This window comes from Brassica napus, chromosome C9 (assembly GCF_020379485.1).
Source record: "Brassica napus cultivar Da-Ae chromosome C9, Da-Ae, whole genome shotgun sequence".
NCBI classification, from domain to species: domain Eukaryota; kingdom Viridiplantae; phylum Streptophyta; class Magnoliopsida; order Brassicales; family Brassicaceae; genus Brassica; species Brassica napus.
In genome coordinates, this window is record NC_063452.1 from 19,507,264 (window position 1) to 19,531,486 (window position 24,223).

At 42.4% G+C, this 24,223-nt stretch overlaps 1 protein-coding gene across 4 annotated transcripts; it reads right to left on the minus strand.

The window, feature by feature from the left end:
* Positions 1-3,054: 3,054 nt before the first annotated feature.
* On the minus strand, positions 3,055-6,355 carry LOC106406689. 4 transcript variants are annotated; one of them, XM_013847395.3, is made up of 12 exons: positions 6,166-6,355; positions 5,978-6,078; positions 5,598-5,681; positions 5,378-5,494; positions 5,105-5,309; positions 4,916-5,019; positions 4,534-4,826; positions 4,349-4,448; positions 4,217-4,276; positions 4,012-4,095; positions 3,794-3,913; positions 3,055-3,520 (listed from the first exon to the last, which is right to left on the minus strand). In XM_013847395.3, the coding sequence occupies exons 2-12, from the start codon at positions 6,056-6,058 to the stop codon at positions 3,218-3,220; spliced, it is 1,551 nt and encodes a 516-aa protein (XP_013702849.2). In that variant the 5' UTR covers positions 6,059-6,078; positions 6,166-6,355; the 3' UTR covers positions 3,055-3,217. The 4 variants fall into 4 exon arrangements, with proteins under 4 accessions (XP_013702849.2, XP_022551828.2, XP_013702850.2 ...); XM_022696107.2 differs by having other exon boundaries at positions 5,978-6,088; positions 6,166-6,346; XM_013847396.3 differs by having other exon boundaries at positions 4,534-4,823; positions 5,978-6,350.
* Positions 6,356-24,223: the final 17,868 nt, after the last annotated feature.

Below are 24,223 nucleotides of genomic sequence, written 5' to 3' on the forward strand. Positions count from 1 at the left end.
CCATAATTCAAAAGCATTTGTGTAGGTAGAAACATGTTCAAAGAGAGATCGGTCAATGTACTTACGGATTACAGCAACCGCCTTTCGGTTTAGTATTTCTCATGTTTTGGCATCCTTTCCTTCCGGCTTCTCCTTCATGATGATGGGTTCATGCAAATCCTTACAATAAAGGTGATCTTCCATCATCGGTTTCCAATAAGAGTAGTTGTCTGTCATGAGTTTGAACATGTCACCTTCAACGGTAACGGTAGCCTCCATCTTGAATCTCACGGGTCTTGATGTTATGTTTGAGCCTAGCTCTGATACCACTTGTTGGGAAAATTACCCAATATCGATGAGATGAAGATGGGATTAGACAACTAAAAGATTTAAGAAGAAGACTCTTTATAATTTTGGAAAGGGTTTACAAAGATTTTGTTTTGAGAACTCTCTCTTACAAATGTTTTCTCTCTTTGTTTTCTTGATGTGGATGATTACAAATGGTGCTAAGCACCCCTATTTATACAAGTGGAGGAGCACACTCCAACAAGTTCTAGATTTCTCTAAATTATTATTTATTTCAAAATATCTAACTCCATAACTTTCTCTTTTCTTCTACACAATTCTTCTTCTACACACTTTTTCATCCTTCTCCATTTTTCTCTACATATCTCTTCTTCTTGGGCTCTTGGGTTACAATTTGATTACTTTTTGACGTCCGTTTTTACTCTGTTTTAAAGTCAATTAAATGGTGATAAAAATAATATTTCGTTAGAAATATATTTCCTCTTAAAAACTAGTTGATGGTTTTATTAAAAAGAAGAGGTATGCCATTTAGAAATATATTTCCTCTTAGAAACTAGTTGATGGTTCATCCAAAAGCTTTGAATTTCGAAACGAGGAGCAAGTGAAGCGCCTCAGACATCATTTTGAAATATAGAAAAATAAGAGAGCATTACATTATGGGTTACTTTCTCTTGGATCTTTAACATGTTGAGGTACTTCCATCTGGAGGTGTATTTTCGGACTACCTTTTTGATTTTATGTTCCCAAAGTACCTTTGATAGAAACAAGACTTTGGTCTTGAAAAGTAAACACTAGTTGGTCTCTTTTTTTTACAATTAATTGGTAGATTTATTAAATAGTGTGCTTTAATGAGAACCATTAGATTAAAGTGTGATAAACTCAATCTAACGACAGGTGCAAAAGAAAGTACAAATCAGATAAATGTGTATGGTCAGATATGATGTGATCAACATTTTTAAATTCAAATATATGACTACTTATTTGCTTTTCTGTGAAACCATCACATTAAATACATTAATAGATGCGTAAATGGCGTGGATGAAGATACATGCAGTGATGGTTGTTGACTTTCATGGTTGGAAGAAGTGTGGTTGAGTGAAGGATGGTTGGGTGATACGTTGGCTGGTGAATCTTGGCTTGGTGAAATGTGGTTGTTGGTAGAGATGTGGTTAGGGTCAGAATCAGGGTTAGTGTTCATATGGCCAGAATCAGGGTCAGTGGTCATGTGGTCGGATAAATGTTCATGTGATCAAATTCTGCGTTCATATATTCAGGGTTTTCTCATAAATAATTGCAGCGGTGGTTCTTCGAGTGCGGCGGTGGCCGTGAAAAGAGTTGTGGTGATAGCAATGAAAAATTACTGTGGTGATAGTAATCATGTAAAAAATCAAGATGGTAGTGTTGTTTTGAAAGATTTACAGATCTTGAAAGATATAAAAAAGAAAGAGAGAAGGAGAAGAAGGAAAGAGGAGAAAAAAATGAAGAAAAAAGACAAGAAAAAAAATGATAGATTTTACAATTCGAAAAAAAAATATGGCGTTTGACAAATGAGATGTGTGGGAGAAAAGAAGGAGAGAGAAAACCAATTAGAGAGTTAGGACATTAAAGTTCCATTGTAAATGTAAAAATAGATATATTGAAAAACGTCACCCCACTTTTCTAATTAGTTAGAGTTCAAAGAGGTTTTTAGGTATTTTGTCAAGAAAAAGTATGTGACATGCTCAAAGTATGTCTAGATGTAAGTTGGCAATGAAAAAGTATGCCTGTAATTTTTTAGAAAAATAATTCCTTACTGACTTCTAAACTAAATAATATATTTTAAAAAATAGTCTGCAGAATAAACTACCTAGTTGTTATAGGTTTTATTAGCTTGGTCGGATTTATATAGAAAAAATCATCTTTTAGTAAACGAGTTCAAACATTAGCTAGAAAGCGAAAAAATAAATTTAAGCTCACTCTCAAAAGAATTTCTAAAATTATAATCGTGTAACTTCAAACTCAAAGAAGGCCAGTCCAGTGGTTTCTCAATCATATTAATTAAGCATATCCTAAGGGTCGTAAACCGGATAAAAATTACAAACATAAATCAACAGATCGTATAGTGATTTTATGGAAAGCGATTAGCATGAAACTTGGAAAACGTTTTAGAAAACCGACTAAGAACACGGACTCTAGACCCCGATCAGTAGTAAAAAATAGTGGCTAATCGTGGCAATTAACCAAGATTTTGCCATGACCATTTTGTAGATATTAGTTGGTCAAATCACTTAATGTTCAGATATTAGGAGATGCATGAATCAGGCATGAACCACCAAACCAACCACAGAACTGCCATCTTACGGACTGTCAACCCTGAATCCAAGCTACCAATGAGAGTCATCATGACTTCAGGTCAGTATATGTGGTTTGCATGTCATGTGGTCTGAGTTCCAACACGTACCACATTTATAAGCGTTAGATAATATCCAGCTGTAAGATATCTTTGTATAAGAATCATTGACATTTGTTTCTAAAAAAGATTGACATGTACCACGCTACAAGCAGAGAACTAAAAATATTTACACTTCCGAGTCTCAAAGATTGACATGTACCACGCTACAAGATATGAACACTTCCGAGTTTCAAAGATTGACATGTACCACGCTACAAACAGAGAACTATTGTTTACTCCAGCCAAAGGATACTGTGATCGACTCTGATTTGAGCCTCCGAAAAATTGCACTTTGTACATACCTAAAAGTTATGTGGGATGAAAAACACAAGACAATCTAAACTGAAATAACTTCACTTTCCACTTATTTATGTGCTTTTCCTACACATATACTGCTGTAAAAGAAATTACTATCTGAACCACAGCCAAAAGAAAAGTACTAATTTGGGACTTTTTCGAGGGAGTAAGAAAAAGAAAGTCACTTTGCAAAAAAAAACATTTTCAGATGGAGAAAAGATATCTAAAACTAAACTCATAAGGGATAATATGGATACGCGTAGAAGCAGGGGACTGAGACATCCCTTGTTGAAGACAGTTGAGAGCATCTTTTCCTAATTCAGTAGGCAACTGAAGGCAAATCCAATCAAGCAATGATTCAGTATCCTTTGCAAAGTCATGACTGTACCACTCCATCAGTTTCGGTATCCCCATTTTCGTCCTTGATATCCCTACTGATGCTTCCAAATACTCTCTTTTCGCAGCCTCTAATTCTTCCTCCACTTTATCAGTAGTGTACACCCGTACCTTCATAAGGTTTCAGAGAATAATAAGACCTCAATTAACAAACATAATAGTTTGTTAATAATAAATTATTGCATTTTCTTATTTTCTTATTCTATTGATTCTTATTCATTAAACTCATTCTATGTATAACATTTTTATTTCAACTTCAGATTAAGTACCTTTTGCTATTAACAAATGATACTAAAACTCATAGCTTCATTTAAGAAAAACCAAAATTTACCAAATATAAACGCAAATGCAAACAAACAATCGAGACCTAAAGCATCTACTTACAGCGGGTGAGGACCAGCTACCACATGAGAGAGCAAATGTTACAAGTGGCTCTGAAAATTCCAATCCGAATCTACTTCTCGCAGCCATTTCATTTTTTTTTTTTGAACTTTTCGGGGAAATCTGATAGATCAAGCCAGAAATGAAAGTAAAAAAGATATTTGATTAATGATAATGACAACTCTAGACAAAGGGAAGGGACCAGCGAATAAAGAGCTTACATATTTTGAGTGATATGGCAAGCGAAGGATGAAGTGTTCAATAGTAATTGCATTGAGAAAGTGTCCGCCTACATTTATAGACGCCTGCAAGCACAGCACAACAAACCCATGGGACCATGTCAATTAGAAACACTTAATGTTTAAGGAAAACTGTTTATGCTATCTTCTCCGACTTCATGCAGAATGTTTTGATCATAGACTTTACCTTTCGCATTAGTGTAACCACCAACTCAGGGCTCTCTGGTATTCCATGTTCAAGGAAACCCTAGTGGATTTAATGTAATACTAGTTATAATCAAGTCAAGACAAGAATATATATATATTGCTTAGTGCTTACATTCATCATGCAGCTATTATAAATGTTTATCCAGAAAGCTAACTTCTCCTGCTGATTAAGTTTCTGCAAGTTAACGGAAGAAAGACTTCCAAGAAGACCTCTGCGAAAAGAAAATTAATGAATAATGTAATCAACTCAAGAAAATTTCGTGTTTGGAAGTAGTATATATCTTTAGCGACGCTTACTTCAGTTGGCGAATGAGAAACGCACATGAACTTGACATTCTATTTTGGTTAACTGAAGCTGCTTTAACATTAATAAAGTTCTTATATGGACCAATATCTCTGCTTCTGAAGCTGGAGCAAATTTCATAAGGGTCCCTGGATGCTGTATCTTCCTCATTTTCTTGACATCTCATGAAAATGCTAGAAAGACATTTAACTAAATCCTCTGAAATTTTATTTGGGTCACATTTTTCATCAGCTCCACCATAAGACCTCGGCTCTGCATTTGTTTTGCAAGGCCTTGGACTTTCCTGCTGTGGTTATTATGTAAAAAAAAAGAGTAAATCTCTAAATTAAAAAAAAAGAAGCAATTTAAAGATACAAACTATTACTAAGTATGTACCTTAAGTTTCTGAGCTTTTAAACTCTTATTAAGTTGTGTATGAGTAATATGCATGTTGATTGTAGAATTAGCACTCAACTGGTTCCTTTTAACCCTTCGGCTCTCTACAAAAGAGAAAACTATATCATTAGTCTAAATGACACCAATTCACTTAAAACTTCCCTCATTTGGAACCCTTAAAAAGCTCACCTTTAACAGATAGCGTTTTCGGCGAAAAATGTTCTCTAGCATTACTTGAAGCTGAACTGGAATCAGGCAAAAGGCATTCTATGTTTGTTTTGGAAGATGTAAGTGCCGCTTCTTGATACAATTCTTGTCTAAAATGTACAAATTGCTCTTCTAACCGAACAATTTCCTCTTCAAGAACAGCTACTTCCGCAAGTAGTTGCAAAGTCTATAAGAACAAATACAGATCAAAACCCAATTTAATCAGAGAGGCATTTTGTTTTGTGAGGTACTAACCATTGGAGGGAGAAAGGGAGGAAGACGAGGAAGTGCTCCAAGAGGTCTGTTAAATGCTCTTTCCATTGCTCGGTGAATGTTCTCTTCAAGTCTAAGCTTCTTCCTCAGTTTTTCAACCTTTATACAAAATTTACATCCAATCTCAGAAAGTTAAAAAAAACAAAAGTGGACAGTAACTTTTTTATAGATCAAACCTAAAAAAAAAATAGTGGATGGTTACATCTTGTTGCAGAGCGGTGATCATCTCTCGATTCAGCTTCTTTCGATTTACGACGCCATTTTCACCCCTGTTTAATTTCTTCCCCTGTGCATCAACAAGCTCATGGATCTTAATTTGTAGCTATTCAACAATCTCAGAACTAGACGGATTATTCGATAAAACATTTACAAGAGATGGAAAAAAATATATATATGATAAAAATTGAAGGATAAGATTTTGAAAATTTTATTTTCAAGATCACAGGAAAAAAACAAACTCCCGGTTAATATATTATTTGAGAAATGCAAACATGAAACGATGATCAGACTTTGATATCCGAAAAAAAATCAAAATAATTTTTTAAAAAAAACAGATCAAAACGATTTGGATTCCTAACTCACAATTTTGGTATGTGTTGATGACGGAGCTTTTGAGCCTCTTGTACTACCACTACTGCTGCTGCTACTGCTATTGCTCATCATCGTCTTCGAATTATCTAAATCTGCAGAGTCCTAATTCAAATTATTAACCACAGAGGAAGGAGAATATTCAAATGACGATCAAACTGATTTTGAAGCTTTGAGATTACATCTGGAATTATGGAAGCTGGTATAATAATTAATATTAGCAGAGAGTGTTTGTTTGTATGTATAGATGGAGACAGTTTCAGAAGATGAAGACTTGGTGTGTTAGTTTCGTCTTCAGCTTCCTGTAAGGTCTTTCTTGATTTGTTTTTATGTAAAATAAGTGAGGGATATCAGAAGGAGCGGTGAAACGGTCGGTCGCCTGTCATTTATATTTAAAATTATTAAATACTTTTTCTGTTAATTATGTTTTAATAAGTAGTCATCCATAGTCACAATTTAGATTTGCGATGGCCAAGACCAGGAGCCACTAGTGTGGTGGCTAGTCCACATAGCCGAACACTAGGCATCATGGTACAACACCCATTTTCTCCTCAAAGAAGTAAAAATGCATATGGTCCCGGACGTATAGCGGTATATAGGCCAAGGCAACAATAAAGGATGTATATTTTCTTTTGTAAAAATAATAGTATTCGATCTGATCGGTTACACAATTTATTCAAGGCGTTACAATTTTTTAAGTGCTTACAATGAAAGCTGAAAGAGAAAAAGCGGTCGGAAAGAAATCAAAAGTGTTTATCTGCAGGATTTAGCCAATAAGTTCGATCCTTTAAAATTTTATTCAAAACTGACTTACTCAATGACATTTCATCAATAAGACCCAACTATTTTTTTTCATTTGAAAAAGGGCTTTAAATTAAAATCATAACAAAAGTATGAGTTTTATCTGCATAAGTTTGGAAAAGTTTGCAACAAGCATAGAGTTATAGAAACTCTAGAAGAAGATTCACATTTGAATCCTAAAAAAGAAAAAAAATAGAAAGACTGTAATTTGTGGACGCGATTTCCTCAGCCACGACGACCTTTTTTACTTCTTCCACTAACATTCATCCATTACATATCTTCAATCTTTTGTGTTCGTTTGATTGTCCTTATGCCCCTAGTTAAGTTATAATTGGAAGACTCTCCTGCCACATCAAAACCAGTGTCTTTCCCAGAAGTAAGAGGAAGCTCCGATTACATATGGACTTGTTGATGGTTGAGTGTGAGAGGAATGGTAGGATCAATTGATTGCTCATTTTTAGAAGCGTCATTTTTAGAAGCGCAAGTCTTCCAAAATGATAGATTGTGATGAAATTACTTCCATAATAGGTGACTGAGAGGGCACAACATTTGCAGCTGCTAACAAAGAGATGGTGATATTAATCTTTGAGCAAGAAGTAGAATTTACCTCATGTGAATCTGTTAATGGAGTGGAGCTTGCTACTAGAAGACCCGTTCATGACCTTGATAAGGACTTTTTAGGTTCCTATGTCAAAGTAGTAATTAAGAGTCAATCCAATCCTAAGCAATTTTGATCCAAAGAAAATGCAGATTAATGCTTAAACTAAGTACAATCAAGAAACAGGTAACAAAAACTAACAAGATAAGTAACTAGAGCTTGATTTCAATAAGATAAGGAAAGATCCATTGGATTAGGAATTTGATTTCAAGTGGTTAAGATTCAAGTCAAGGTGACAAGCTATCAATCAACAGTTTACTTAAGTCTAGAACACCAATAAAGATCAATCATTTCCCAAGGTAAAGACCCCTATGCAATCATGAACTAAACATCAATTCCCATTTGTTTAAATCATTCAAGCATGCATTTCAAATAAGTCTACTAACCATCTAACATCAAATCCCTTTGGCTATTCATGTTAGAGCATATTTAAGTTGAATTAGACATTTCAACAAACACCTTCCGGGCATGAAATATCTAGAGGTCTAGATTAGAAAGTTCAAGACTAATCTAGCATTAAGAACACTCAAATAGCAAGTAAACACATAAATCTAACACTAAACACCTTAACTATCCACTTAACCACTCTAATCTCCCTAACCCATAGATCCAATAAGAGTTTACTCACTAATATTCATGATTAACATTAAACCCATAATAGATTTAAGAGAAATCATGTTGAGAAGCAAGTTAATCCAACAAACACAAAGAAAATAGATTCAAGATTCAATCTTTCACCCAAAATATCAATGTGTTTTAAGAGAAAACAAGATAAAATTCTAAGATTGGGTTTACAATGTATCCATAGTTGCTTAAAACACATGGACAAAATGGTAAAATGCTCTGCTTCGAATGACGGCCGCGACCATCCCTAGCCCGCGAAGTGAGCCGCGAAATCAAGTACCTCGATCGCGACCCACACATCCCGCGGTAACACCTCACGAAATGGCCTGGTCGGATTCGTCGTAACATGGCCACAACCTGCCTTCACCCGCGAACGCCACCTGCGATCTACCACTAAACTTTGCGGCCTCCACTTCATGCGATCACTGCTAGCGATTCACCTTGGTTGAATCTCGACATCTTGATGTAGAGCAATCGCATGCATGCTCTGATTGCGGCTGCGAACCGCGATCACTGAGTACCATTGCAGCCTCTTGTTGCCTGCGAAAGGAGCCTGCTACGGCACCATCACAGCCACCGCGCCTCCTCCACGATTCTCCACCGTGTCTTACGAAGCTAGCATCTCTGTCATCATCGTGGTCGAGCTCGTGCTCCACCGTCGTCTCTCCTCCACCAAGCTCAAATCCATCGTGGAGCATTGCCCAAGTCTTCTCCTCTCCGTGCTCAGTTCCACCGTTGTGGCTGTGCTCATCATCAGAATCAAGCTCGCCGTCGCGGATCAAAGTGAAATCATCGAAGGCAACAATGGTGATCGTTAGTTGTTTTGCACAGCAAGTCCTCGACCTCTGCTTGTTTTCAATTCGTACCCAAAACTTTGTAAATTGCAGAAACGTCCTTAATTTCTCCCCTCAGCTTTTGAATGTGCAATCTAGACCAGGCGAGTATTCCAAATTTGCAGCCTTGGTCCCTCGTTGTAGAAACCCTTTAAAAAAAAAAAAAACAATGGTCGAGTATCCTTTGGGTGATCGAGTCGTGGACGATCAAATTGCTTTTGTCTGAACCATGAGTCAAGTATGCCGCTAGACAATGGTTAGACAATGTATTAGATTGATTCAAATGATGTTTGAAGCAAGACACTTTTGGAAGCACAACAGGAAGACCGGAAAAAAGGGCGAAAAACCCTAAATTTCGGTATTATGAAATTTTTCGAAGAAGCCGAAAGCTCGGTAAATATTTTTCCTCAAGATCAGAGTCCCAGTAGGGTTTATTAAAAATACTCAGGCCATCAGAATGGGCATAGAAAAATATTTGGGATTGATCGCGGGACGAAAATTCACCGGAAAGGCCGAAATAGGCCGAATCGACCGAGAAGCTCGAGGTGGCTTGATGTGTATGTTTTCAGGACGTGGTGGCAGGCTCTTGACAGTGTATGTGTCAAGGGAAGCAGGAGGTGTTGCAGTACATGCAACCTGTACATGCAAGTAGACATGTGGAGCACGAGGTGGAACGGCCAAGCACGAGGTGTTGCGATGCATGCGACCGAAACATGCGGCCAGCCATGTGTGAGATGGGGTGTCGACCTGCATGCACTTCAGTCATGCAGCAGGCCATCTGGACGTGGGGTGTGTCATCCTGCATGAGACTGAGGCATGCAGCCAGCCATGTGGAGCACGAGGTGGAACGGCCAAGCACGAGGTGTCGCGATGCATGCGACCGGGCCATGCGGCCAGACATGTGGAGGACGTGGTGTCAGCTTGCATGGGAGCAGGCCATGCATTCAGACAGGTAGAGGGCGTGGTGTCAGCTTGTATGTGAGCAGGCCATGCTGAAGGACATGTGGAGCACGAGGTGCCGCCGCGCATGCGTCCGGAGCCATGCGAAGCGACACACGGGCTGTCACACGGCTTGTTCCTGATTGGTTGCTGATTCCTATAAATAGGCCACGACCCCCTCTCATTTAAAACCATCCAGAACACATCAAACCTACTTCAAAACATAAAGAGAAAGCAAAGAAAGAAAGATCGAGTTTCGATAGTTTTCGAGCGATTTAGGCAGTTTTCGAGAACAGTTACTCTGCAGATTTTGAGTCAGCACTTGGAGAAGGTTCTTTTCAAGTGAAGAGAGATCAGTTCTAGTGGAGACCAATTCAAGTGGAGTTCAGTCAAGAAGAGGGTCTACTTGTGAAGGTCGGGAAAGGGTTCGGATCGCAGAAGTCGGGTTTGGGGTCAAGCCCACGGTCAACCAAAAACTGTGAGTTATAATCGATTGATTGCTGAGTTGTTTTCATGCAGGATCCCGTTACTTGGAAGTTGGATCATGGCAGGAGGCCGGGTCTAACTGAGTAACGGTTTGAATAATTGAGGTTATGTTGATTGAGTTGATGGCATGCTTGTTATTGTTTGAGAACCGTAGTAGCATGCTAATGGTTAGGTTGATTGGTTAGTTAGCGAATGCGGAATGCTTAGATGATATCGTTAAGTTGTGGATAGTTAGGTATTCTGGAATATGATTGGTTGTGTTAATTTGCGATTAATACTAGGAACCTTGTGTTATTTTTACCGGGTTTAGTATTAATCATATTTTGGCCATATAGCATTTGTGTAACCCACACTGCTAGGCATGTTTGAGGTGAAATGTGTTGATTGTGTGGAAATTAATACTAGGAACCTTGTGTTATTTTTACCGGGTTTAGTATTAATCATATATTGGCCGGCAGCATTTGTGTAACCCACAATGCTAGGCATATTGGGGTGAGTTAGTGTTCCTTCAGACCTCGTACCCGGCGGGTTCAAGGAAACCCCTTATTCGCTGGATTGGGAAGACTCAGATAAACGGGATCATGGCCTATGGCTGAGTGATTACACGATGGTGTAATGTGGCAGTGACCCGAAGGACTGTGGGCCGCGGTCGGTTGAAAGTTCCTTCTTCTGGCCTTCGTGGTAGGAAGATAGGATATTGCCGATAGTGAAGGAGGAACATAACGTCACCAGGGCCCGAGTTTGTTATATATATAAAATCGTGTTTTGGTTGTTAAACCCTAATTTATTTCGAAATTGAGTTTGGTGGTGAGCTAGCATAATGCTAGTTATCTTATAATCTTTTTCCTGCTGCGTATTTCTGATATTGCTTATTGTTATTGAATTGTGTTGTTAGGTGAACCTCTCGCTTTAGATTTTTTGGGGTGGGATAGCGAGGGGTTGTATTTGTTAGTTGGGGATTGTAACTCGCTGAGTAATGCTAGATTACTCACTCCTCACTCGTTGTTGTTTCAGGTGACCAGTAGCGAGCTTGTAGAGGTCGCGGGAGGCTAGGCTGGTTGGTGTATATTTGCATCTTTTTGCTTAAGACGCTTTCAGACTATAAGTATGTACTTTCGCTTTCTTGGCATGCCACCGCTTGTATATTATGTTGTGTGTTTTGAACCATACAATATAAAATAAATAAAGCGAATGTTTTGTGTAAATGCCTTGTTGTTCTGATATTAGCTTGTCCAAGCTAACACAACGTCAGATCGGAGTACGGGTTGAGAAGCCTTAGGCTTTGGTCTGACGGGACGTGTTAGCGGGCGGACTGGCCTAATCACGAATTGCACTTTTCGTGACCTTGGCCGGATCGGCCGTTAACCCGTCATGTAGCGCTCCCGATCCTTGGTAGACGATCGGCCCGTCGGTCATGTTCTTGTTTGATTGTTGGCCGGTGGTTCGACCTATGCCTAGAACGGTTTGGGGGTGTTACAGAGGTGGTATCAGAGCATGGTTTCGTCCATGCGTGACACAAGTGCTTTTTAATGATTTTATCGAGTCAAAGGAGTCGCAAAAAGATGATTAGGAAACCAGCCGCTTCCCGTAGTAGGAATATGACTTACCCTTTTGATTGTGTGCAGATGGCTAATCGCGGGACAGGTGATGATGGACGTGGTCGGATATGGGGAGAGGGTATGGATTGGACATGCGGAGGATTGGGTTACAGATCAGATCAGGAGGATGGAAATGGCATTAGTGAGATGTTTGGACACGAAAGGAGCCCTCTGTAGAGAACAAGATCTTTTCCTGTTTACGGTAACATGACTAGAGTGAGAGAAGACAGTATGGCGAGTATTGGCCCAAGTCGTAATTGGGACCAGAGACATCAACATGATCAATCCGCTCAATCAAACCCAAGGCCAGATCAGAACCGTGCCACCGAAAGACCACAAGATCATGGAACCGAAAACACCCTGAAGCTTTTACATGACGTGATGACCGAGGCACTTGGTAACCAAGGCAGGCGTACTCAACCCCCTGAAGTTTCCAAGCTATTATCTACCATGAAGAACATTGGATCCTACAAGTTCAAAGGAGGATCCGATCCTATTGAAGCCGACAAGTGGATAACTATGATGGAGAAGAATTTTGAAGCCATGGAGTGCCCGGAGGAGTACAAGAAGAAGATCGTTGTGTACTACTTGGAAGGCGACGCCACAGGATGGTGGGACAGCATAGACAGGCAACATGGACACACCATCACATCATGGGAGTCGTTCAAGGGAGAGTTTGAGAGGAAGTATTTTCCTCCGGAAGCAAAGCATCGATTGGAGCGCCAGTTCATGAACCTTGTTCAAGGAGATAGGCCCGTGAGGAGTTATGAGTCTGAGTTCACAAGGTTGAGGCGACATGTCTTTGATGGGCGTGAAGATGAAACAACTATGATCCGTAACTTTATGTACGGATTGAAGCCGGAGCTTGGAAGTCGTTTAGCTGGAAGCAACTTTAGCAGCTTATCGGATCTGGTAGAAAAGGCTGTTAATGTTGAGACTGTATTGGTGGCTGAAAGGAAGACCTTACCACATTCTGGTGGACACACCAAGTTTAGCCAAGGAGAAAGGCCAAATTTCAACAAGAGTCCAAGATCTTACAAAGGCAAAGGGCGAGGCTTTGGAAGCCAAGCCAACAATCGTGCTAACACTGGAGTATGTTACATATGTGATCAACCGGGACATATTTCTAAGTTTTGTCCCAACAGACAACGGAGTAACCAGCAAGGTTATTCATCGCTGAGGATGGAAGATGTTACTTGTTTCTTCTGTGGAAGGAAGGGCCACTATGCATCGTCATGTCCAAACAAGCCAATCCCTGCGACCCCTCTCGTGATCCGAGCTCCTCCTAGCCGTCCAGCTATTGAGCTAGCACCAAAGAAGCAAAACCTAGGAGGTAGAGTTTATGCCTTAGGTGTAGAAAACCCAGACAATGCAGGACCGTCAAGCGGTCCCATCACAGGTATTGGGTGCTTAACCTCCTTTGTTTATTGAATGGAATTTAGTTGTTGAAACCTAGTTAGTATGCTGGTTAAGTATAGATTGCTTGATCGCTAGGTTGCGCGTTTAGAAATTTTGGATTGATGATTGATGGTTGTGCGAATTTTGATTAGTTTTTGTGATTGAGATATTGTTGATTGGGTTACTGTGGCAGGAACCATACATGTTGCTGGTAAACCCACACATGTATTGTTCGACTCGGGGGCAACACATAGTTTTGTGACCCCTGAAGTAGCTGCCCGGTTTTGGGATTGTTTTGTGGTTGACAGGATAAACGTGGCCGTCTTGACCCCCGCAGACCGAACCCTTCAAGCAGATCAGTGTATCAAGAATGTTCCATTGGTCATTCAAGGCAAAGAGTTTGTGGCAGATTTGTTAGTCGTGCCTTTGGAAGGGTACGAAGTAATCCTTGGAATGGATTGGTTATCGAGCTACAGAGTTCAGATCGACTGTGAAAAGGGAAGGTTGTTGTTTGGCAGAGGTAAACGACCAGAGATGGTGTACTATGGAATCAGTCCTAGTATGACCGTGTCTTTGGTAGCAGCAATGAGAGTACAAGATTTGTTTCAAGATGGGGAAGTATATTTGGTGACCTTATCGGTTAGTGGAGGAGCCACTAATGTAAAGTTAAGGTCGAAGACATAGAAGTGGTCCAAGAGTTCGAGGATATCTTTGCACCACTAAAGAAATTACCTCCACCTCGGAGTAATCCCTTTACGATCAATTTGGAGCCTGAAGCAAAACCTATAGCTAAGGCACCATATCGGATGGCACCTGCGGAGTTGGCCGAGCTAAAGAAACAATTGGAGGATCTATTGGAAAAGGGATTCATTCGGTCGAGCTCTTCACCTTGGGGAGCTCCTGTGCTATTTGTGAAGAAAAAGGACAGAAGCATGAGGTTGTGTATCGATTATCGTGGTATCAACAACATCACGATAAAAGATAAGTATCCTCTTCCGAGGATAGACGAGTTGTTAGACCAACTAAAGGGAGCTAGTTGATTTTTGAAGATTGATTTGGCATCAGGGTATCACCAAATTCCTATTGCCAAGTCATACATCATGAAGACGGCGTTTCGGACGAGGTATGGGCAGTACGAGTTTGTAGTTATGCCCTTTGGTCTCACAAACGCACCTGCGGCTTTCATGCGTTTGATGAATGAAGTGTTTCACGACTACCTCGACAAGTTCGTGATCATTTTAATTGATGACATCCTGGTGTACTCGAGAAGTAAGGAAGAGCACAAAGAGCATCTGAGACTGGTTATGGAGAGGTTACGAAATCAGAAGCTATTTGCCAAGTTCAACAAGTGCTCGTTTTGGAAGAGAGAGAGATAGGATTTCTGGGTCACATAGTATCAGGAGAGGGCGTGGCTGCTGATCCAGAAAAGGTCCAAGCCATACGAGAATGGCCTCGACCTACCATTGTGACAGAAGTAAGGAGTTTTTTCGGACTTGCGGGCTATTATCGGAAGTTTGTTAAGGACTTTTTCTCCATTGCAAAGCCTTTAACTAAACTTACCGGTAAAGGAGTTTCTTTCTTATGGGTGGAAGAAACCGAGAATGCATTCAAGAAGTTGAAGGAAGCTCTCACGACCGCACCTGTGTTAGCTTTGCCTGAGCAAGGTAAACCTTACACGGTTTACACGGATGCTTCACGAGTTGGGTTAGGTTGTGTTCTTATGCAAGATGGGCGAGTCATTGCATATGCTTCACGACAACTACGGAAGCATGAGGATAACTACAGTACACATGACTTGGAGTTAGCGGCCGTGGTGTTCGCTTTGCGGATTTGGAGATCTTACTTGTATGGAGAAGAAGTCGAGGTATACACGGACCATCAAAGTCTTAAATACCTTTTCACTCAGCCAGATCTCAACCTGCGCCAGCGTAGGTGGATGGAGTTTGTGGCAGACTATGACATACAGATTCGCTACCATCCTGGTAAAGTGAATGTTGTTGCGGACGCCTTAAGTCGAAGAAAGTTGGATGCAGATTTAGAGAAAGAAGTGGAGCTGTTGAACCAGGAGTTGAAACAAGTGAAGTTGGTCGTTTTGGAAGGGCAGACAAGGGAGCCATTGCGACTTCAAGCGGTGAATCAGGCTAGCTTGATTCAGAGAATTCGAGAAGAACAAATTAAGGATGGGAAGCTACTGAAGATTGCTGAAGAACTCAAAGGACAAGCCGGGCCAAATAATGATGGATACTACTTGGCGGAGGATGGAACCTTGCTAATTAATGGGAGGATCACGGTTCCTAAAGGACAAGGGCTGAGAGATGAGATACTAAGGATTGCACACCATTCTTTACTTAGTATCCATCCTGGAAGTTCGAAGATGTACCGAGACATAAGAAGATACTATCATTGGCCGGGAATGAAGAGATCAGTAGCGCAATGGGTCGCGCAGTGTGCAACTTGTCAACAAGTCAAGGTCGAACATCAAGTTCCAAGAGGATTATTGCAGAGTCTTCCGATACCTCAATGGAAATGGGACTCTATTTCCATGGATTTCATCACTGGATTACCCACTGCTCCAGGTAGATCGAACAACTCGATATGGGTGATTGTGGATAGGTTAACCAAGGTTACACACTTGTTGCCTATGCGGGACACTGATAAAGTTGAAGTGTTGGCCGAGCTGTACATCGACCAAATTGTGAAGTTACATGGTGTACCCTCAGACATCGTCTCAGATCGCGATCCAAGGTTCACGGCATCATTCTGGGAAGCACTGCAAGAAGCCTTGGGAACTAAACTATTCAGAAGTACGGCGTTCCATCCAGAAACAGATGGCCAAACGGAGAGAACCATTCGGACCATCGAGGACATGCTTCGGATGTGTATTCTCGATTGGGCAGGAACTTGGGAGAAGCATTTACCATTGGTCGAGTTCTCATATAACAACAGTCATCATTCGAGCATAGGGATGTCACCTTATGAAGCGTTATACGGAAGGCCATGCAAAACGCCTATGTGCTGGACGGAAGTGGGCGAAAAAAGAATGTTTGGGTCACCTATCGTTCAGGAGACCATGATTAAGCTAGAGATGATTCAGGCCAACATGAAGAAGGCTCAGGGCCGTCAGAAGAAGTACGCAGACCAGTCAAGAAGAGAGGTAACTTTTGAGATAAGAGATTGGGTCTATTTGAAAGTTACTGCACAGAAAGGGAAGGACAGATTTGGCAAGGTCGGGAAACTTGCGTTCAGGTTCATTGGTCCGTACAAGATCATCGGGAAAGTTGGTGAGGTAGCTTACCGTTTGGATCTGCCAGAGGATATGCGTCTACATCATGTATTTCATGTTTCCATGCTTCGGAAACATATACGGGATCCAAGTACTGTTGAACCCGAGAGACTAGAGGAGTTGAGGACAAACCTTACGTATCCGGAAGGACCAATCAGATTGGGAGAACGGCGTATTCGGAAGCTGAAGAATCGTGAGATTGCTCAAGTACAAGTTTTCTGGGGAAGACAAAACAGGATTCATGTTACTTGGGAAGATGAAGCACGATTTAAAACCGATCACCCTGAGTTCTTATGAGAGGATTCTGTGATGGAAAAGGAGGCCCCTCAGAGCCTTAGAATTCGAGGACGAATTCTGTTAACGGGGGGAGAATGTAGAAACCCTTTAAAAAAAAAAAAAAAACAATGGTCGAGTATCCTTTGGGTGATCGAGTCGTGGACGATCAGATTGTTTTTGTCTGAACCATGAGTCAAGTATGCCGCTAGATAATGGTTAGACAATGTAGTAGATTGATTCAAATGATGTTTGAAACAAGACACTTTTGGAAGCACAACAGGAAGACCGGAAAAAAAGGCGAAAAACCCTAAATTTCGGTATTATGAAATTTTTCGAAAAAGCCGAAAGCTCGGTAAATATTTTTCCTCAAGATCAGAGTCCCAGTAGGATTTATTAAAAATACTCAGGCCATCAGAATGGGCGTAGAAAAATATTTGGGATTGATCGCGGGACGAAAATTCACCGGAAAGGCCGAAATAGGCCGAATCGACCGAGAAGCTCTAGGTGGCTTGATGTGTATGTGTTCAGGACGTGGTGGCAGGCTCTTGACAGTGTATGTGTCAAGGGAAGCAGGAGGTGTTGCAGTACATGCAACCTGTACATGCAAGTAGACATGTGGAGCACGAGGTGGAACAGCCAAGCACGAGGTGTTGCGATGCATGCGACCGAAACATGCGGCCAGCCATGTGTGAGATGGGGTGTCGACCTGCATGCACTTCAGTCATGCAGCAGGCCATCTGGACGTGGGGTGTGTCATCCTGCATGAGACTGAGACATGCAGCCAGCCATGTGGAGCACGAGGTGTCGCGATGCATGCGACCGGGCCATGCGGCCAGACATGTGGAAGACGTGGTGTCAGCTTGCATGGGAGCAGGACATGCATTCAGACAGGTAGAGGGCGTGGTGTCAGCTTGCATGTGAGCAGGCCATGCTGATGGACATGTGGAGCACGAGGTGCCGCCGCGCATGCGTCCAGAGCCATCCGAAGCGACACACGGGCTGCCACACGGCTTGTTCCTGATTGGTTGCTGATTCCTATAAATAGGCCACGACCCCCTCTCATTTCAAACCATCCAGAACACATCAAACCTACTTCAAAACATAAAGAGAAAGCAAAGAAAGAAAGATCGAGTTTCGATAGTTTTCGAGCGATTTAGACAGTTTTCGAGAACAGTTACTCTGCCGATTTTGAGTCAGCACTTGGAGAAGGTTCTTTTCAAGTGAAGAGAGATCAGTTCTAGTGGAGACCAGTTCAAGTGGAGTTCAGTCAAGAAGAGGGTCTACTTGTGAAGGTCGGGAAAGGGTTCGGATCGCAGAAGTCGGGTTTGGGGTCAAGGCCACGGTCAACCAAAAACTGTGAGTTATAATTGATTTATTGCTGAGTTGTTTTCATGCAGGATCCCGTTACTTGGAAGTTGGATCATGGCAGGAGGCCGGGTCTAACTGAGTAACGGTTTGAATAATTGAGGTTATGCTGATTGAGTTGATGGCAAGCTTGTTATTGTTTGAGAACCGTAGTAGCATGCTAATGGTTAGGTTGATTGGTTAGTTAGCGAATGCGGAATGCTTAGATGATATCGCTAAGTTGTGGATAGTTAGGTATTCTGGAATATGATTGGTTGTGTTAATTTGCGATTAATACTAGGAATCTTGTGTTATTTTTACCGGGTTTAGTATTAATCATATTTTGGCCATTTAGCATTTGTGTAACCCACACTGCTAGGCATGTTTGAGGTGAAATGTGTTGATTGTGTGGAAATTAATACTAGGAACCTTGTGTTATTTTTACCGGGTTTAGTATTAATCATATATTGGCCGACAGCATTTGTGTAACCCACAATGCTAGGCATATTGGGGTGAGTTAGTGTTCCTTCAGACCTCGTACCCCCGGCGGGTTCAAGGAAACCCCTTATTCGCTGGATCGGGAAGACTCATATAGACGGGGTTATGGCCTATGGCTGAGTGATTACACGATGGTGTAATGTGGCAGTGACCCGAAGGACTGTGGGCTGTCGCGCGGTGACCCGAAGGACTGTGGGCCGCGGTTGGTTGAAAGTTCCTTCTTCTGACCTTCGTGGTAGGAAGATAGGATATTGCCGATAGTGAAGGAGGAACATAACGTCACCATGGCCCGAGTTTTTTATATATATAAAATCGTGTTTTGGGTTGTTAAACCCTAATTTATTTCGAAATTGAGTTTGGTGGTGAGCTAGCATAATGCTAGTTATCTTACAATCTTTTTCCTGCTGCGTATTTCTGATATTGCTTATTGTTATTGAATTGTGTTGTTAGGTGAACCTCTCGATTTAGATTGTTTGGGGTGGGATAGCGAGGGGTTGTATTTGTTAGTTGGGGATTGTAACTCGCTGAGTAATGCTAGATTACTCACTCCTCACTCGTTGTTGTTTCAGGTGACCAGTAGCGAGCTTGTAGAGGTCGCGGGAGGCTAGGCTGGCTGGTGTAGATTTGCATCTTTTTGCTTAAGACGCTTTCAGACTATAAGTATGTACTTTCGCTTTCTTGGCATGCCACCGCTTGTATATTATGCTGTGTGTTTTGAACCATACAATATATAAAATAAATAAAGCGAATGTTTTGTGTAAATGCCTTGTTGTTCTGATATTAGCTTGTCCAAGCTAACACAACGTCAGATCGGAGTACGGGTTGAGAAGCCTTAGGCTTTGGTCTGACGGGACGTGTTAGCGGGCGGACTGGCCTAATCACGAATTGCACTTTTCGTGACCTTGGCCGGATCGGCCGTTAACCCGTCATGTAGCGCTCCCGATCCTTGGTAGACGATCGGCCCGTCGGTCATGTTCTTGTTTGATTGTTGGCCGGTGGTTCGACCTATGCCTAGAACGGTTTGGGGGTGTTACACTCGTCTCTTGATGGTCTTCAAATCGGCCACAAACTTTATAAATTGCAAAGATAACCCTACAATTTTGCCTCAAACTTCTCAAGTGTGCACTTTAGCTCCTATTAAATGCAAATGAACACACAAATGCAATATATACATCTAAATGTATCCTAAAATAATTAAATGTACTAATAACTCATAAAAGTAGTGAGATATCAGGCCTTCCGACCCAACTGGATCCGAAGTCTTACTTACAGACATTATTGCTTGTTTAATTTATTTTTAAGTTTATTATTTACTAAGTCATATTCATATATGAGGTTCATAAAAAATCGACCAGATATTATATAGAAAACACAAGGTAAATCGTTTTATATTAATAAACCAAATGAGATTCAATACATAGGTTGCAATTTGTTATATAAGCTATTATGAGTTCATTCCTAACACGAACTACCCACACGCCACATAGCCTCTCACTGATAGATTCTTCATGGCTCCTTAGCTTTACCACGATCAGCCTCAATTCCTGAAACCACAAACCATCACATTAAGTACAATCCGATATCTTAACAATCGATTCTAGCAATGCAATGTTTGGTTCCAGTTCCTATCTCATAAACCTCTATCAAGACTATCACAGAACAATCGGCCAAGCCCAGACTAAGTCCAAGACAAGACCAAACGATCACAATACAACCATAGTCGGATTACCCATAGTCCCGTCAAACCATCCGGTTAAGGTCTAGGTTCGATCAGTGATTCTTAAGTCCGGTCCAAAGGTTCACAGACCTTGTTACCTGATCCGGCCCAAGGCTTGGATCCATACAACCGAGTAAAGGCACAAGCCCATCCGGATTGCCTTGCAACCGATCGGACCTTACAACACAATACTCTGGCTAAACGAACCGTACATCCGTACGACTACTTAGTCGCGGATCGTCCAATTGGATCGGCCGAAAAGCCTTGATCCAATGGCACCGTTTCGAACTCACATCCTTTGGGAACTTGTACCCTTTGATCACTTGTGGCTCTTGTCAACTCATGACCCTTGGCAACTCACACCCGTTGAATGTTCCAACCGTTTGATCTAACCGTCCATATGGTCTGGCCTATCATGCGTGTGTCTGGCCTATGGCCAAGGACCACGCCTACACTCATCATACACAAGACATGAAACATTGTGACTGCTCAAAAAAAGTTTGCAACCGCTCAAAACAGAACTGCCATATCCAATCGGATTACCCTTAGGCCGGTCAGACCATGCACGCGCCTAACCCGAACGTTAAGGACCACGACCGCATTACTCAACCTTAGCCACGATTATAACTATCCCAACACATCACCATAGCCACACCAATATGAAGAAGAAGAAGGAGAAGAAACAAAAAAAGAATAGGACATAATCCAACCGACATAATCCAACCGCCCATGAACTAGACCGATTTGGACCATCTGATTGTCTTAGCCGATGGGTCGGTGGTTACTCCACTGACCTTAGATGATTGAACCACGGGGTTGGAGTCCTTCTCCATACCTTTCTCTTTGCTTCTGGTATCCATAACCACACGGCTTCCTCTCTCTTAAACTCTTCTCCTTGCCGGAGATACTAAACCACCACAATCGAGCCTTTTATGGTCAATTTCTCTCCCTTTCTTTCTATTTAGCTTTTACCTTTTGTTTCCTTCGAAACTGATGTCTAGAATGGACAGAAAGGGCATATATTTTTAGATAATGGGCGGCCATGACTTGCCACACGAACAGGTACAACTTGCTAGGCGAATGGGCATGACTTGGTTAAAAGGTTGCAACCTTGGCCACTTGCACCCCAGCGCCCATAACTGCCCTTTCTTGGGTCGGTCATGAGCCCAAACATATGCCCAAGCCTTATGGACTTATCCCACGGTCTAGCCCAAAGACCCATCAGTCCATAACCCACATGGCCGGCCAACCGGCCTGTCACCCGCCCGAAACCGGTCCAACTGCCCGAGACCCGAACACTCCGTCCAGCTGAGTTGAGCTGGCTCCCAGCTGACCCAGCTGAGTGAGTTAGTAGTCCAGCTGGTTGAGCTTACTTAACTTGGAACGAGCTAGGCTGAGCTTGACCGAGCTTCGTCCAGCTGATCGAGCTTCCTGTATGCATTGCCAACTATCGTACAACTCGTCCAGCTTACTTATCCTTGTTTCCATCTTTGTTTAGTTAAGTCTCAGCATCCTGAAGTCCTTAACCTTCTATCCTGGCCAAGGAACACTTGCTTTAAGTTCCTAAGACCGGCTGGTACGTTTCCTCGAACCATGGTCCATTCCGACGATCCTATCTATGATCGGGGGATGTTACAGCTACCTCGGAAGCTGTAGTGAGCAAAGACTTTCTTGGAGTCTCATGTGCTTGGTGAGTAGAGAACAAGCGCGAGTTTGGTTCCAAATTGTCTATAAGTGTGTTGGAAGAGTTATGCACCAAATGAACTATATCCAGCATTGGAATCTCTTCGTTGGTGGCCTGAGGTTCTTTAATTATTAATAGGAGCATAAGCATGAGGCTTAGGATGTAGTAGACACGTCTTCTCCTTATGGCCAAGTGCTCCACATCTTTCACAAGCACTAAGAATTCATAACTTGCTAGGCGAATGGACATGACTTGGTACAAGGTTGCAACCCTGGCCACTTGTACCCCAACCCCCATAACTGCCCTTTCTTGGGTCGGTCCTGAGCCCAAACATATGCCCAAGCCTTCTGGACTTATCCCACAGTCTAGCCCAAAGACCCACCAGTCCATAACCCACATGGCCGGCCAACCGGCCTGTCACCCCCCCGAACCCGGTCCAACTGCCCGAGACCCGAACACTCCGTCCAGCTAAGTTGAGCTGGCTCCCAGCTGACCCAGCTGAGTGAGTTAGTAGTCCATCTGGTTGAGCTGACTTAACTTGGAACGAGCTAAGCTGAGCTTGACAGCTTCGTCCAGCTTGATCGAGCTTCCTGTATGCATCGCCAACTACCGTTCAACTCGTCCAGCTTACTTATCCTTGTTTCCATCTTTGTTTGGTTAAGTCTCAGTTCTCTCTCTAAGTTCTCTCTCTCTCTAAGTTCTCTCTAGTCTCTCATCGCATCTCCGATCAACCTCCGTACGTGTGTGCTTCACAGCCACCGCCGGAGGGTTCTTTTTCTCCTTATTTCTCTGTTTTTCATTTTCCTTTACTTTTCCTCTGTCAATCCCCCGATATACTGGATACTCTGGAGGATACGGTTCCCTCCAGCGAAGGAACGGGCGCTAGATCTGGAGGTTCATGTCATCTTCTGGTGTAGCCTCGAGGTTGGTGAGGCGGAGCGGGGAGTTAAGGGTCGGGTTTTTAGGGTCTGTTAAAGGGTCTCAGTTTTCAAGCTTTTTGAAGCCCTCTTCATGTGACGGCGGCGCATGGAGGCAGAAGTCAGGCTCGCGGTGTAGATCTGAGGTGCAGTTGTCTAGATCTGCCTTCTTCTGGTCTTTTGTGAGCGTCTCTCGATCTCTGGTCTGTTGACATTTCCTCGGCGTCTTGGTGTGTCTCGTCCTTTTTCCGGAGACATGGGAGCTTCGGAGGCCGTATTACCTCGAAGGTGTGTGTTTCTGTTACTGGCTCTGCGTGGTGCGAGGGTCTGTGGCGTTCATATGCGAAGAAGAGAAATGTTGGAGCTTGGTTTGTCGTCTATGGATCTTCAGGTTCAGCTTTCAATCCCCACCCCTCTTCTGTTCTTCATCTTCCCAGCTTCGGTGGCCAGTGCTCCGGCTGAAGATATCGGTTCGCTTTATCGGAGGTTTGCTCTAGTTTCTTTCAAGTTTCTGTTCCAGTTCCGTTTGCCACCGGTTCTGACGTCAGGCAGGTGTAGGTTACCTCCTTTCGGCTCTCGAAGGAGGCTTAGGGTGGAGCAGTTGGTCTTCTCGCTTGGTATGTGGATTCGATCGCCTCTTCAGTGGTTCCCTTTGTTGAATCGGCAATCCCAGTGCCGTGTCTCGTCGCTTGATTGGGCATGGTGTGCTGGTTTTCTAACATTTCTCAGGTTTGTGAGCTCTCTGGTTCTTGTTGTTGCGGCTGTCTCTGGCCCGATTTTTTGCAAGAATTGTCTTTCGGCTAATGGGTTCGGGGGTGACCTTCGTGTTTCTATGGAGTTGGAGCTTAAGCGAATGAGTTGGGATAGTTGAGGATGGTGGTTCCCCTTAATGGTTGTGGTCCGGTTCTATCTCTTGGGTTCTGGTTCTGGTATGAAGAAGGGAGTGTCGGGTGAACCCTAATTTTGTGTGTTGGTGCCTCTTATGAGAAGGAAATGATGATGGAGTGGCTGGCTTGACTTAGGTCTAGCCGGCGTCGTTGGCCGCGTATAGGATCTACGGTAATGACGAGTGACCAGACCCGGTCCTTTGAGCCTAGATTGTTTCCTTCCCACTGTATTTTCGTTTACTAATCTATTATTGAGGTTGACTGTTTTTCCGTCGGTTAGTCGGAGGCCTGTTCTGG

What these genes read in the sequence shown, in the direction of transcription:
- LOC106406689 (XM_013847395.3), bottom strand. Translation starts at nt 6,058, where the DNA reads ATGATGAGCAATAGCAGTAGCAGCAGCAGTAGTGGTAGTACAAGAGGC. An exon ending in CTCCCTTTCTCCCTCCAATG is followed by an intron (nt 5,310 to 5,377) that starts GTTAGTACCTCA and finishes TTGTTCTTATAG; the next exon opens with ACTTTGCAACTACTTGCGGA. An exon ending in TTTCTCATTCGCCAACTGAA is followed by an intron (nt 4,449 to 4,533) that starts GTAAGCGTCGCT and finishes TTCTTTTCGCAG; the next exon opens with AGGTCTTCTTGGAAGTCTTT.